The 14,535-nt window shown below is 50.1% G+C and overlaps 1 protein-coding gene across 2 annotated transcripts in view; it reads right to left on the bottom strand.

Annotated features, from left to right (window-relative positions):
- Positions 1–597: 597 nt before the first annotated feature.
- The window catches only part of LOC142588625 (uncharacterized protein CG3556), a 148,128-nt gene continuing 134,190 nt past the window's right edge, over positions 598–14,535 (bottom strand). For both annotated transcript variants that reach the window (XM_075700463.1, XM_075700461.1), the window contains exons 6-8: positions 9,538–9,685; positions 8,572–8,711; positions 598–700 (exon numbers count right to left, since the gene is read on the bottom strand). In XM_075700463.1, the coding sequence (XP_075556578.1) occupies positions 633–700; positions 8,572–8,711; positions 9,538–9,685 (356 nt within the window). In that variant the 3' untranslated portion in view covers positions 598–632. The remainder of the gene's footprint in view (positions 701–8,571; positions 8,712–9,537; positions 9,686–14,535) is intronic.

The raw sequence follows: 14,535 nt of genomic DNA, 5'->3' as shown, positions 1-14,535 counted from the left end.
CTGGTTAACCTTCCTGCCGTTCGTTTATCCTTGTCTCTCTCTCTGTCTTTTCTCATTATACCCAACCGCAAGTAGACCATGAACAACATGTTCAAGTACGTGCTGCGGATATGGGTCCGTACTTACAAAACACTTCTCTCCCTTAAATGCCGTCCACGTATGGTCATCACCCCAGTGATCGTCTGGCTATTACAAGGCTCCTTTTCCTAAGTGGCGGACTTAGTGACTTTTCCTAGTGACTTTTCCTAAGTGGCCATGACTTAGTAAGGAAGTGCTCTAGAAGTTTTGTGGATATGGGTCCTGATCTGCAGTGATATATGGATGAATGTGAGGGAACTCCTTATTATGAATTAGTCCCCACTAAGCCCTATTTCAGAACGGAGGCCCAAAACACACGGCCTCGTTTGCCAAACTTTTTTTATTTGCTGAACTATATCTTAAAAGCATAGTTACCGCGTCGGAGCAGTCTGACAAAATTATTCGATAGCACTGAACACCAGGTGTCACAAACTCACACCCATTTAGATCATAAATAAGCTCGGAAGTTCACTTCCCGCGACGTATGCCACGATAAATACAGCTCAATCACACGACGACTGGAACTGATAATTGAATTTTATTAGAATACGTGTTCAGTAAACTACATGTTTGTACCACATAATCACGTGATCGGAGTCTTTTACCACGTGCATTCCAATTCCTGCAAGAAAAGAAAGAAATAGAAATAAATGTCAGCTTGAACCCATGCACGAATTATAAATTGCGCTCCACAAACAATTAAATGCATTGGAAGCCTAGTATAATAGCGTAGCCTAAGGATTATGGGCGGGAAAAGCAGGAAGTAGGGGAGCAGGGGGTGGGGGTGGGGGTGAGGCGGATGATTCGTAGCAGCTGTGCTTTCTTTGTAAGCACGGGATGCAAATGATTAAGGACTTCTGAAAACTCTGAAAGGTACGAATATTCCCGCAAAATGATAAAGCCATTTTTCTTAATTACCATACGGTTCAGCGAGCAAAACCGCCGGAAATTGTTTCTGCAAGGTGAAAGCTCTCGCACTGATTTTCGTTTCTCCAACGAACTTCTGAACGCTTTTCAGAGCGATTTCTACACGCGAAGATGACATACGCAAACAACCTCGCCGTTTCAAATATAAATCCCATGGAACGATCTTGCGCGCGACAGCGACAGGCGATGGAGATGGCTGTCGCGTTCGCTCGTTGTCTACAAGTCGTACCCCATGCGAGCGACGATTTCAAGCGACGTCTCCCCTGTGTTGCTCGCATGAGGGCAGCAACTACGCGTCGGATCTAGCGTGACTCGTGCGTTATTAATTTAAGTTCATGTATTTTACTGTAGAGAGCAGCATAAGATATTTCCGAAGTTCCTGCAGTAGGTTCTTATTCTTGCACGTATAAAAACTCAACCGTTTGCTCGTTACGTGCAACAATCAGTAGTATTTGAGTAACGTAGCAGTTGTAGGGCTTATAACATCTACAGGTGCGACCGCGATATCCGGTCAGGAGGGGGCGTTTTGATTGCCATCAAAGATAACCTAAATTAATCTGTTATTGACATTACATCACCCCTAGAATTAGTCTGTGTGCGCCTGAGCATTTCAGACCGTCCCTCTATATTATGTGCATGTTATAGGCCACTAAATTCGTTCTCCACATTTTGTGCAGATTTCCATAATGTCCTTAACAAATTGATTATTAGGTTTCCCAACACTCCAATATTTATTTTGGGGGACTTTAAATTTCCAGATATAATATGGGAGACTGACTGTGTTAATCTTAAGCGTACTTGAGCCGAGTCTATTGAAATCTTAAATTTGTGCTTTGACTTCAACTTAACACAGCTGGTCCACAAACCAACTCGAGTCACTCCAACATCTTCTAACACACTTGACCTAGTGCTGTCTACTACCCCCGACCTAGTTTCCTCCTTAACTTATCTTCCTGGGATAAGTGATCATTCATTGCTGCAGTTTGATTTAAAAACACGCTTTTCTTGCACAAAGAAGGTTAAAAGAGTTTGCGATCATGCCAAAGCTAATATTCCCGCAATTACGCAAGAAATGAAACATTTTATGGATGCAATGATGCCCGATTTCGATCAACGAACACTTGAAGAAAACTGGTCCCTTTATAAGTGCTAACTGTTATTCCTAATTCGAAAATATGTTCCCCAACGAAAAGTACACTATAATCTCCAATCGCCTTGATTTACGGCCGCCTTGCGCCGTCTTCGAAACAAGAAAAAAACGGCTATTTCGTTCCGCAAAAAAATCTAACAACCCGATTCGTTGGTCCGAATACCACCGCATCAACGATGAATATTGTAGCGCCATATCCCAAGCTAAGCAAACCTTTTTCAACATTACATTACCTTCATACTTACATGTCAACCCACGTAAATTCTGGAATGTTATTCGTGGTAATACACCAGCCACAATACAATTGTCCCAATCTAACACCACTGTTCAAGGTGATCAGTGTTGCACAATTTTTAATGTCTTTGCTTCCTTTTTCCATGACGCTGCACCTCGGCTTTTGCCACCTTCATCGAAAGTTTATGATATCCCAATGGATTCAATTCTTATAGATAGGGTGGGCATTAGAAAACTAATCGGTAATTTGAAGATATCTTCGTCTGCGGGTTCAGATGAAATTACTTCAAAAATACTGAAGTTTACCGAACTGTATTCATCAATTATTCTTTCTAGAATATTCCAACAATCATTACACTGCTCATCACTACCAAGCGACTGGAAGGTGGGGAAGGTGGTTCGTGCTCACAAATTAGGTAACACACATTGTCCCGAAAACTACCGTCCCATATCACTAATCAGCATTCCCTGCAAGGTTCTGGAGCATATAATGTATTCCCACATAGTTGATTTTCTTGAGACGAACTCTTTCTTTAACAACAGTCAGCATGGCTTTAGGAAATCCCTTTTCTGCGAAACGCAACTAGCTTGCTTTACTAACGACCTCTTTTCTAACACCGACTTAGGATTTGACTCCGACTGCATCTTTATCGATTTTGCTAAAGCCTTCGATACCATATCCCATAACCAACTACTCCATAAACTTAGTCTTCTTAACACTGACCCGCTAGTACTAGAGTGGATTAAAAACTTTCTTACTAATAGAACACAATACGTAATCACGAACAATTCGTTGTCTGCGCCCCTCGCGGTAACGTCAGGCGTGCCGCAAGGGTCTATTCTAGGTCCTCTACTTTTTCTAATCTATATTAATGATCTTGCTTCGATCCTGTGTGAAATTTTCAACTACTAGGCTTTTTGCTGATGACTGCATTATCTATCATAAGATTACTGACCTCAATGATTCTCGTAAACATCAAGACGACATTAATAACGTTCTGTTATGGTGTAACAAGTGGTCTATGAAGCTTAACCTAAACAAATGTAAATGGATGCGCGTATCACTGCTTACCAATACTACTAACTTGCATACATATTTCCTCAATAATAGCATTCTCTCTCAGTTGTCTCAACGTACAAATACCTTGGTCTAAAGATCACCAGCAACCTTTCCTGGCACATGCATGTCGACATTATATGTAGCAATGCCAATCGCATGTTGGACTATTTGCGCCGAAACTTCTCATCCGCACCATCGTCACTGAAATTAACTTTCTACAAAACATTAGTTCGCTCCAAACTAGGTTACGCATGCGCCATTTGGGACCCGGCTAACATTACACTCATAAACAGCATAGAAGCCGTTCAAAATCGTGCAGCGCGTTTCATCTTATCAAACTACTCCCGACATGCTAGCGTTAACTCAATGAAAACAACACTTGCCAGAACTTTCTTTCCGTCGTAGATGCTTCCGCCTTTCGCTATTCCATAAAATCTACCACCACAACCCTTTGTTGAAAGAACAGCTTATCACCCAACCGTCATACATATCATCTCGCTCTGACCACAGTTTCAAAGTTGGTGTGCCGTCTTCACGTACTAAACTTCGTAGTAATGCATTCATCCCTAGCACAAGCAAAGATTGGAACCACCTTCCCGCCACCGTTGCAGCCATCCTGGATACCGACACCTTCAAAACCAGCATTCATGAAACGCCACGTTGAATATGTCTTTGTATCTTGCACAATTTTTTGTTATGTTCACCCACTCCTTTCTGTAATGCCTTCGGGCCTTGAAAGTATCTTAAATAAATAAATAAATAAATAAATAAACGTACATCCAGTCGCTCATAGCACTTCTGGGCGACGAGCGAAAAATTCTAGATTTGCAAAACCGAGCGATCGAGCTACAAGACCGAGCAATCTGTTCAAGCGACGGCCCGATCCGTCGCTCGAAGTCGTCGCTTGTCGCTGTCGCGCACAAAATCGCTCTCATGGGGTTTAGCCTTCATGCCCCTGTTGGATACGGACCCTTTTCCTGGCGTCACTCATGTTCCCCGACCACATCCAATTGCTGTCGCATTCCAATTATGGTGCGCCAGGGCACGTCTACGATGTTACCGGACCCGTCAGACAGGTTGGCGACCCCCACCTCATGCGCCGCACGTCGAGCTATTGTCTCCCCCCTGCATGACTCTTCCGGAAAGTTCAACGGGAGGCTTGCATGGTTCCAGGTAGTTGATCTTGGCCCCGAGCAAAGCTGTTTTGCGGCTCTGGAAGGTCGTTCGAGAACAACCCGTCTCCTCCAGCTGAGCGCTTCCAGGCGAGAAGGCGACGCCGGAGGCAAGTCAGCCCTCGGACAATGGAGCCCTTGCATGGAGCCTGCCCATTGGCCGAATGTGACGGCACTGGCACGGGCGCCTACCATGACGACACCTGAGCTGGCTCGACGATTGGCCGAAAATGACCTGACCCCGAGAGACCTCAGGGGTTAAGAGCGAGACAGGGAGAAGGGTCTTTTCGTTCTTCTTGCCACAGGCCGCAGCGTCCGATTTGCTGTCGGCCGTCGATGAATTTATGACTGTTCATTACTTTGTGTTATTACTGTTAATAATGTAAATAAACCTTCAGTTCTCAAAATCCTCCTCAACGTCGGCGAGCTCCCACACTCAACGGCAAGATCTATTACCGCACTCGCTCGCTTTTTCGGCTCGCACGTAAGCACGCGCAACAAAAGTAAAAGTTCGCAAAAAACTGACAACGAGCCGGAGGGGGCACTGCACTCGCGCGCGTTATTTCAGCGCAAACGAACCGGTGACGAGACGAATAGAGGCCACGATGATGAGCTCCCGACGGAAATGTTCGATTGCCCGCTCCTTCCGCGTCGTCTTCTCCGCGGGGGCGGAACGAGGCATCTCGCACGAAGCGCGCTGCTGCGCATCACGAGAGTGGCGCGCGTGCCGCCGTAAAGAATACGACGCAAAGGGCGCGCGATTCTCCGGCAACGATCAAGCGGCGTAATCTTACCGCTCGACGGCGTCGCGCAGTATGCCACGCCGCCGCCACGTTTGTCGTCGCCGAGCGCCAGTAAAGCAGTTCATGGGGCAGTCGTTTACTGTCGCGCGAGGAGCACCAGGGGCTGGAAACGGCGGGACTCCGCAATAAGGCTCTCGTGGCCGTTGTCGACGGGGTTGCGGCCGTGACCTGGGACACCCACAGCCGAACCGCGTGTACGGGGCTGCCGGCGAATTCATGGAGCGGCGACCGAGCGGTTTTTCAGACATATCGATCGGATCCATTTCCCACCGCCGCGACAGCAGCGGACCGCTCTTTTTTCTCTTCTTGGTCCCTCACACTCTCCTTCTCCAATTCTTTCCGTTAAGGATCGCACATTTCCTTTTTCTGCGCGGTGCCGTCGTGCGTACATCTGCCGCAGTTCGTCGCCCCCCTCCTGCATCTACGTCCGCCAGGCCAAATGCGCGCCCGTCCTTTATGGCTTATGTATCCATCGCGCACCGCCGAAGAAAGTAAGCCTTTGGCTGGATCGATTGGCCCTTCGTGGACCAAACTTTGTCGCACCACTCGCACTTTCCCTTCACCACGTTGCTCTTGTCAGGGCCACGCGACGGCGCTGACCTCCTTCCCTCTAACCTCAATCGGACTGCGAGCGTCGTCGCACTCGCGTACGTGGCACACGCGCTCCGAATAGCCGCGGCGATAAACGTGAGATGGGCCGTTTTCCTGCTCTATTCCGGCGTTTCCGAAGCGCCTTACACTAGACGGCGGCGGCCTTGAATGGTAAAAGGACTCGATCGTGCTCCTCTTGCCTGCCTCGCTGCTGCAGCCTCAGCGTCGCGACCAGCTTCCTCTTCGATCCTCGGCCGTCGGCGCCTTCCCCTTTCGGCTCCCCTTGTTTATTTTATTTTTTCCTCGTTTTCTGATCCCTGCAGTTCTTCCGATTTCTGAACGAGGCGCGAGCTAGTTGGTGGGTGAAGGTGGGAGGGGTTGTCTGCCGCTGTGTCCCGCGCCTGATCGTTGTTTCTCTCCGGCACGACTGTTATGAGAAACAATAGGAATCGATGAACGGGCAAAAGCAAAGAAGCGAACGCGCTCAAGGTGGCACACGGCAATCAGAGCAGTGTTTCTGGTGGAATGGTCTCGATCCAAAGTTCGATTTAAGGTCCTCTTACGCTCACCTATACACCTTACCGTCCGTCTTGCCCCCGTTCTTCCCTCGTTTTAGCCCTCACCGTTCCCTGTTCTTACCGAACCGAGCGTTCTGTTTCTCTTCCCTGATCAGAGTGGACATCGTTTTAAGGTGCCAGCGGTCGTTGCGGGCATACTCTAAGGGCTTCATGTGTCTCCGCCTTATGATTCGAGGCAGCTGTTTTATCGACTCTCCTGCCCCCATTTCCTTTTTCTCTTTCTTTTTTTCTTCGATGTGTGCGAAAGAAATATCAGCTTTCGTGAGACGAATTGCTCGGCACTGCTTGCGCTTTAAAGGCTCCCAGAGATCGAAAGAACCATTCTGTTGCCGTCTTTTTCTCTGCTTGGGCACGTGCATGATAATACTCTTGCCACCATTTAGCTGCTTCAAGGTGTTTGGCCAATCCCTTGGCCAAACCTTAGCCAATCCCGAGCATTATTGAACAGAACGTTTTCTAGAAGACGTGCAGAACGCCATTATCCTTAGCAATGCCACGAAAGATTAGCGATTCCACGAAAGCTTACCGCTCAGGCAAAGACCGGTTGTTGCATTCAGTCGTTATTACCTCCAGCCTACCAGTGGGTATACATCACAAGCGAATACGGGGTCTTTTATTTTCAGACAATACAAATTTTTATAAAAAGCCACGACCGTGAGACACACGTCGTCTTTGCATACGAGCTCTACGGCGAGGCGGAAATACTCTACAGCTGCGTAAGTTACTTTGAAAGGACTAATTAGCAATATTTATTAATTACCTTTTTTATTATTGCCTTAGGGCCAGTTATTTAAATGACGAACTTGAAAGCAGTGGCATTTTAATGAACCCGTAATATTAAAGATCTTGAAGATGACACCTAATTCGAGATAAGTATCCTCGAATTTCAAGGCTAAATCTCGGCAATATCGAAACCGAGCGCCGCGGGAGCTCAGGAAAGGTCATATGTGAGAGCGAAACGCCCCGTGACGACAATCGCGAGGGCGTTGGAAACCCAACGTCTTGGCCAGTCGCCTACTGATGCGGCACGATTCGCTTTTGATGATGAATATGTCAAATAAGGTGCGATTTTTCTGAATGTACATAAAATGGGTATGCTATAAATTGTGACGCCCTACAAGTTTTTCACATAAGCAACTGCTCTAAAGTTAATAATAAACACTTAATCAAGAAGTTCTTGTTAATTAGTATTTTCAGCGTAACTTAAGCAGCGGCAAAGTGTTTCCGCTTCGCCGTACATCTCGTATGCGAAGACGACAGGTATCTCATGGTTATTGTTCTTACTATAGAAAAATTGTTATTGTTAAAAAAAAAGACACCCTGTATTATGAGTCTGCCTTTGGTATCCGAGAAAATGACGTCGCTTGAAATCTATCAGGCGTGGTTTATATCGTAGGCTGAGACAAAACTAAGCGCAGTAAAAGGTAACGAGTGAGAAGAGACAAAAAAACATGACTGTACATGTCTGTCTCTCCTCGGGCGTTGTCTATTATTGAGCTTAATTTCGTCTCAGCCTTCGAACATGCACCTGCTTGTCCAATCGTCTTCGTTGAGATATGTTACTTGTGGCCGAATAGCAGAACGTTCGTCGAGTTCATTACCGTAGGCCCGCGGCCTGACCCCGCCACGTAGTCGCAAGCATTGATACTTATTCCGAACTCTATACACGGGACCGCTTTGGACTCAAAGGAGGGCATTCCTTGAGTACAAACTCTATAAATTCGATCACCCTTGCGGTTTCTCAATGCCGAGTAGTTATCCACAACATTTTAAATCAGGCCAGCTGGCAAATTTTTTCCTGCATAAGAAATAATAATAACAATTCCAATTTTGCGAGACCTCAGCGCTCGTTCGCAATGCCAGTGTAGGGTTTCATGATATACGTCTCCTGTTTGTGCAGCGAATTCATATAAAGCGGCCAATGCCGACGGCAGTCGCATACCGCCGCGTCGTTTTGTGTAGCCGTCTGAGCACTTACCGACTGACAACGGCGTTACGAGCCCCGTGTCGAAGTTCATAATGTGCGCCAGCCAAAAGTGGCCCGTCTCCACGTCGCGCGGTACTCCGGCCAAGGAGAGCACGTACGGGCCGAGGCTGCTGGCCGTGTCATATTCGAATCTAAAAAAAAAAAAACGCAGGACATGTCGGTTGCGAGATCAGCGACGCCCACGCGGACGCTGATTGGCCCGAAAGAGGACCAGGGTACGGTATGCCATTAGAACGCTCCACTCTTTTGTTCTCCGAGCGCATTAAGGACGACAGGACTCAGGCAGCACTTATTTATAGACTTCAAATTAAAATGCGCCTCTTTCAAGTCCGATTTGCGATTGCGAATTCATTCCATTAATTTGCATCGCAAACAGAGGCCTCTCTAGCCGTCTGCTAGGGGATTTGAAAATGCGGGTCGCTACAATCTGATTTTCAGACGTTGGAGGTTTCCTAATCAATATTGATGCATCGAATTGGACGCCCGATATCTAAAGAGCAGTGAGTCTTCGGAAGCACATTATAGATTCCGACGTACATTACAAACGAAGGGGTGCTGGGCAAGGACAGCTTTGGATCGACCTTTCCCATGATATGTTTGAGAGACAGGTGGCAAAGAATGTGCGATAATGTTGCAGCAATTCTCATTTGAACACATAACAAGCACAAACTGAAAGACAGGTCCGTGCAATCTTCACGATGGGTCATGCGTAACCTCACATCAGCAGGCTCTGCGTCAACGACAAACGGCTTCTTTCGTTCTCTCACGTCTATGACGCAGCTTTTTCAGACGAGAGGTTGCATTTCCGTTTAAGGCATGTAACAGCCGCAACGTTCTCCGAGGCGTGTGTCATGTGGTGGTGAAGCCTATAGAAATTTGAATCACTATTGCGGATGGAAGCTTTTCGGGACGCACACTTGCATGCGGTTCGTTCGGGTAGTTTTCGCTGGGACGTACCTGAATCGGACGTCTTTTCCTGCGGCAGCCTTCATGGCGTCGAACAGCGTGGCGTTCTGGCGTACCCACACTGTGGTACTCGACCGGTTTGTGGCGTCGTCGCCGACCCACAGTGAGTACCATACGGTGATTTCTTTTGGTTCTGACACTGCACAAGATGAAGCAAAGTGAGAGCCATGATCTCGTGGAAATCGGCGGAATAATTTTTTTGCAAGGTTCCACTGTAGCCAAGCAAAAGATTATGTAGGAAACAATCCCAGTTTCGCCATAAACGGATCGAACATTACTAAAATAAAGTTTACTACGCGGCTAGATTTTCTGTTTAATTTTTGTGTATCATATATTTAGGTATGCTTTACTGTAGTTGCAACTTGTTTAGCAATAACCAGGATATCAATCAATCAATCAATCAATCAATCAATCAATCAATCAATCAATCAATCAATCAATCAATCAATCAATCAATCAATCAATCAATCTTTTATTTTCTCTGAAATACGAAAGGAAACAGGGCTAGAAGCTCGCAAGCTTGACAGAGGCCCTACCCCCCTTTTCAACTTTACAGCACAGCAGACCAAAACGAAAAGTTTTTCATATAAACAAACATTCGAGCGACAAGAGTATTGAAAACACTAGGTAAGTAATAGCGTTATTCACTGCAGTACAAATTAAAATAAGTATACGATGTGGGAAAGGAAGGAAAAATATAACTATAAAATGCATGCGGTAGCTTCAGAAAAAAATTACCGACGATTACGTTACTTCCTAATGCGAAGTTTGAGCGCAGCAAATGAGCTGTTTCACCTTTTCGATAGATTGAGGCAAAGAAATCGAGCAACACATGTATGCGCTATCACAGAATTTTTTTTTTATTTTTCACACGTATTCCTTTAACAAAGACTCCACTAACAGTTCTTGACAGTCATGAAGGAAGCTTTGTGGTCGGAGAAATAGACTGATATATGTTCGACTTGGTACACCAATGCTTGATTCTCAAAGACGAGATGTATACAAGTGCCTCGCGAGGTTGTCACAGCCGTGGGACGCGTTACGAGCGAGAGGAACGGGATGTTCTCCCGCATAAGTGTTAGGAAATTGCTGTTTGTCTTTATGTCAAGCCGCCACCGATCTGGCTCTCTGATTGCCACCGCACAGGGCGAACGGCAGCGGCAATTTCGGCTCGGGCGGTGCACATATACAGATCTGCCGCCACCGATCTGGCTCTCTGATTGCCACCGCACAGGGGTTGCATTGGAGGAGGAGCGAAGAAAGGAATTAAGTTCGAGCCGGCGCTTTGACAACCGGAGACTCGCAGGAAGAGGGGGGCGGCGTGTACACCCAGCGGCAAACGATGGGGGCAGAAGCGCGCGCAGCAAGCGGACAACACGATAAAGGGAGGAGGGAAGAGATAGCAGCGACTGACTGATGCCGCTGACGCCGATAGTGAGTCAACCCCAGCTGCGGAGTTGGTTTCAGGGACAACGAATAACCGGCGCGTCGGCAACTGAAGAGCACCCTATCCGCCACACAAGAACAGGGGGGGGGACCCTTTCCTCCTCTTTCTGCATGGCGGCGACGGTGTTCTATGCAGTCACGTTATCTTGACTCTCTAGCGGCGTCAGCGGCATCCAGCGGTATCAGTCGGTCGCTGCTAGCGCTGGGGGGATGAAAGGGGGGCGGAGCTGGTTACGAGGCCGACGACGACGACGACGCGAAACCCAGGAACGGACGCCAAAGAGCTGCGCTCTAAAACCAAGAGTGGGTGGGAAGGGGTTCCTCAGGACCCAATAAAGTTATCTCCTCTTCCTCCTCCTCAAAACGGCCAAACATTTCTTGGTTTAACTCATTTAATAACACCGGCACAGTATAAGAGATAGATTGCTCAATGTACTATGCTCTAAGTGTCGGAACTAACCAGGTTTATTTATGTCTAGTCTGCGTAATATAGGTGTTTTTTGCAAGTTCTGCGAGACGACCAATATTAGAGTGCCTCGATGCGCGCGCCCTTGCTCAGAGAGATAGAGATTCTTGGTTTGGGAAGGAAAAAACATGGGGTAAAGTGCAGCGCAGTAACTGTCTCTCAGATGAGGACACCTCAACCGCGCTGCACAAGAGGGAGAGGGAATTGAAAGAAGGGTGAAAGAGACGCGGCGGCGGCGGCCAAAACGGCGTGCGCGGGCAAGTTCGTGACCTTCGCTTATGTGGCGCGGTGATGCGCCTAGTCATGATGAAGCAGTGCTTCCTGCGCGGCGAGAGCCGCGTCACACATTTGACGTACGTTGCCGTCGATCGCTGGGCACTGGACAAGGAGGGCACGGAGTGCAGCCGCGAGAGCGGCTATCAAAGCGTCCCTGGAGTCGCTGCTCGGCGCGGTTGAAAGACCGAGTGATGGCTCAGCCGCAGCTGTCTGGATGTTGCGGCCGCGCAGGGCGTCACTGTAAGATCGGCCCTGCAGGGTGCGAGATGTGGACGGAGTGGCCGTATGCGGCTCGGCCGATGCGGCGCCGGCCAGCTCTAACGCTTTCCTGCGCGAAAGGGGCCGCTCGGACGATGACAGCAACACGGCTGCCTTTCTCTCGCGCTGCCACTCAGGGCAGCTCGGCTCAGTCGTCGAGTGACGGCAGCCGCAATTAATGCACCGTGGCTTCTCTGCGGGGCAGTCTCCAGTGGCATGCGACTCACCGCAGCGGAGGCAGCGGGCGTCGCGGAAACAGGTGGCGCCGACATGGCCGAAAACGCCGCAGCGGTCGCATTGGAGCAATCGGGGCAGACGAGCACGAACGGCGCACAACTGTTTGAATAGCCGCACGCTAGTCGGCACGATGCTCCCCGACGAAGGTTACGGTGACGCTTGTGCCACTCCGTGAGCAAGAAAGCACCGTGACGGGGGCTTCAAGGTTGCCTCTGACTGTGCGGGCGTCGAAAGAAGGGTCGACCCCTGAATGATGCCCACACAGGAGTTGTTGTGTAGCGCCTTGGGGCGCACCGCGACGTCACCGATGTCGCACACTTCGAGGAGGGGCGCCAAGTCGGCACCGCGCGTCACGTCAGCAGCCACCCCATTTCGGCGGAAATTGACGCGGACGCGTCTCACGCCGGGTACGGCGGACAGCTGGGCGGCGATACGGTCCCGCGAGAGGGCCAGAAAAGTGGCCCTGCGCTCGATGGGTCGGTAGAGAACCGTCACGTTCGTATCCGGAGCGACACGGCCGTCAACGGGTGGGGTGTGCGGCTCGAAGTCGACGTACCGTCGGTAACAGCGTCTCCTTCGTGCGGCTTGTTTTGGCTGTCCCGCTGCCGGCTGGCCGGCTTGGGCGTCCTCGGCGGCCGCGAGCAGCAGCGGAGAGTTTCTGGGGGTGAGCTCCCCTGTTCCCTCAGCAGCTGGGGCAGGGGTGGGCGCTCTCGGCCGGCTCTCGTTGGACGAGGGGCTGTCAGCTGGGTCGTCGTCATCGACGGTAGCAGCCACCGCCGCCGTGTGCGAGCCCTCCCCCGCCGCAGGTGCAGTGGGCTCGATGTTGGTGAGCGGGGGCGACGAGCAGGCCGCCGGCGACGACAGTGACGGAGAATCCAGCCGGACAGGACTTGCCTCGGGCGAGGTGGTCGCGTCCGTGCGGGAGGACGTAGTGTCGGCACCAATCATTCTTGCGGTTGGCAAGAAGGTGCCGGCACTCTCGTCGGTGTCGCCGGTCGACGGGCAGCTAGCACTGTCCTCGGTGGAGGCAGCCGAAGTGGGGGCCTCCGCGGTGGTGTCCGTTGAAGCGGACGGCGCGGCGTGGTGGTCGCTGGCAGTCGTTTTCGGCGCATCAAAGGGAAATGCGCGGAAAGGAGTATCCAGCGCAGATGGGTAGCGCGTGGACGGTGTCGCGCTTACTTGAGGAGGCGGGCGTGACGGCGCGGAGCTCGTCGAGTCAGCTGACAGTGCACGTAGCGTACGTGCCTTCAGCCCGCGCTTCCATCGCAACGCAGGAGGCGATGTGCCGGTGCGTGGTTGCTGTCCACGTGGTTGGTGCTGCCGGGCTCGTCGGTGCTCCGAGTCGTCGTTGAAGCCAGGAACTGACTTCTTCGGCCTCTTCCGATGCTGCTTCTTCGGAGGGTCACCCATGAGATGGGGCCTCCGTGCAGTAGCGTGGCTCAGGAAATCGTGCCAGCTGCCGTGCGAGCCCTGAAAAGGGCTGCGCTCATAAGCGCGGTCCAAGGCGGAGACGTGCGCGCGCGAGAGGTGACGGTCGAGCCGTGGTCGTCGCAGCGAGGGGCGATGCGACCGCTCGCTTCGAGTGTCCCCCTCGCTTAGAGAGAGATAGAGATTCTTAGTGGTGTCAGCTTTTGAAGGGGCCTCCTCGGCCTTGGCGGCAGCGTGACCACCCTTTTGGCGCCTCCGATTGGTCTTTATGCGTGGCGTGCGCGGTAGGTCGGTGCTCCGTTTCCCTCCAGTTTCATACGCTCGTTTCCGCCACCATGCCCGGGTGTTGCGTGCCACAGTGCAGCAATCAATCCAGGAACGGCTGGAACCTGTACCGTTTTGCAAGAGACCCGAAAAGAGGGCTTCTTTGTACAGTAAAAACCAAACGTGACAAGTGGCATCCGACGAACACATCATCCATTTGCAGCGTAAGTAAAGATGTAGAATGCGGGGTAATTTGATCAGCCAGTATTACTTAGCGCACCATTATTTCTTTAGTAGGTGCGTAGGCTAACGTCAGGCAGTCAAACGTCATGCAGCGCACTGCCCGGGGCATTCGGGGGAACGACCCCGCTGTAAGAAAATGCGTCAGGTAGGAGGTAGGCGTATTATATGGAATACAAAAGCACCCGTGTCGGCATTTCGTGCTGGTCAAAGGGCCTCGAGTATACTAATACATTCAGAAGTTTTGCCACGGGTTTCAGAGCAGTGTCGTTGTGTGGAAAAGTTTTAGCCTGGCTGCAGCGCTTATTTATTCGTGCACACGTTCCCACGACTCGGTCGACGTTTGACGGCCTCTAACGAAATCGTAGCCGGAC

The sequence above is a fragment of the Dermacentor variabilis genome, chromosome 1 (assembly GCF_050947875.1).
Source record: "Dermacentor variabilis isolate Ectoservices chromosome 1, ASM5094787v1, whole genome shotgun sequence".
Classification (NCBI taxonomy): domain Eukaryota; kingdom Metazoa; phylum Arthropoda; class Arachnida; order Ixodida; family Ixodidae; genus Dermacentor; species Dermacentor variabilis.
The sequence above is the reverse complement of the archived record's forward strand: the minus strand, read 5'-3'. Positions and strand labels throughout refer to the sequence as shown.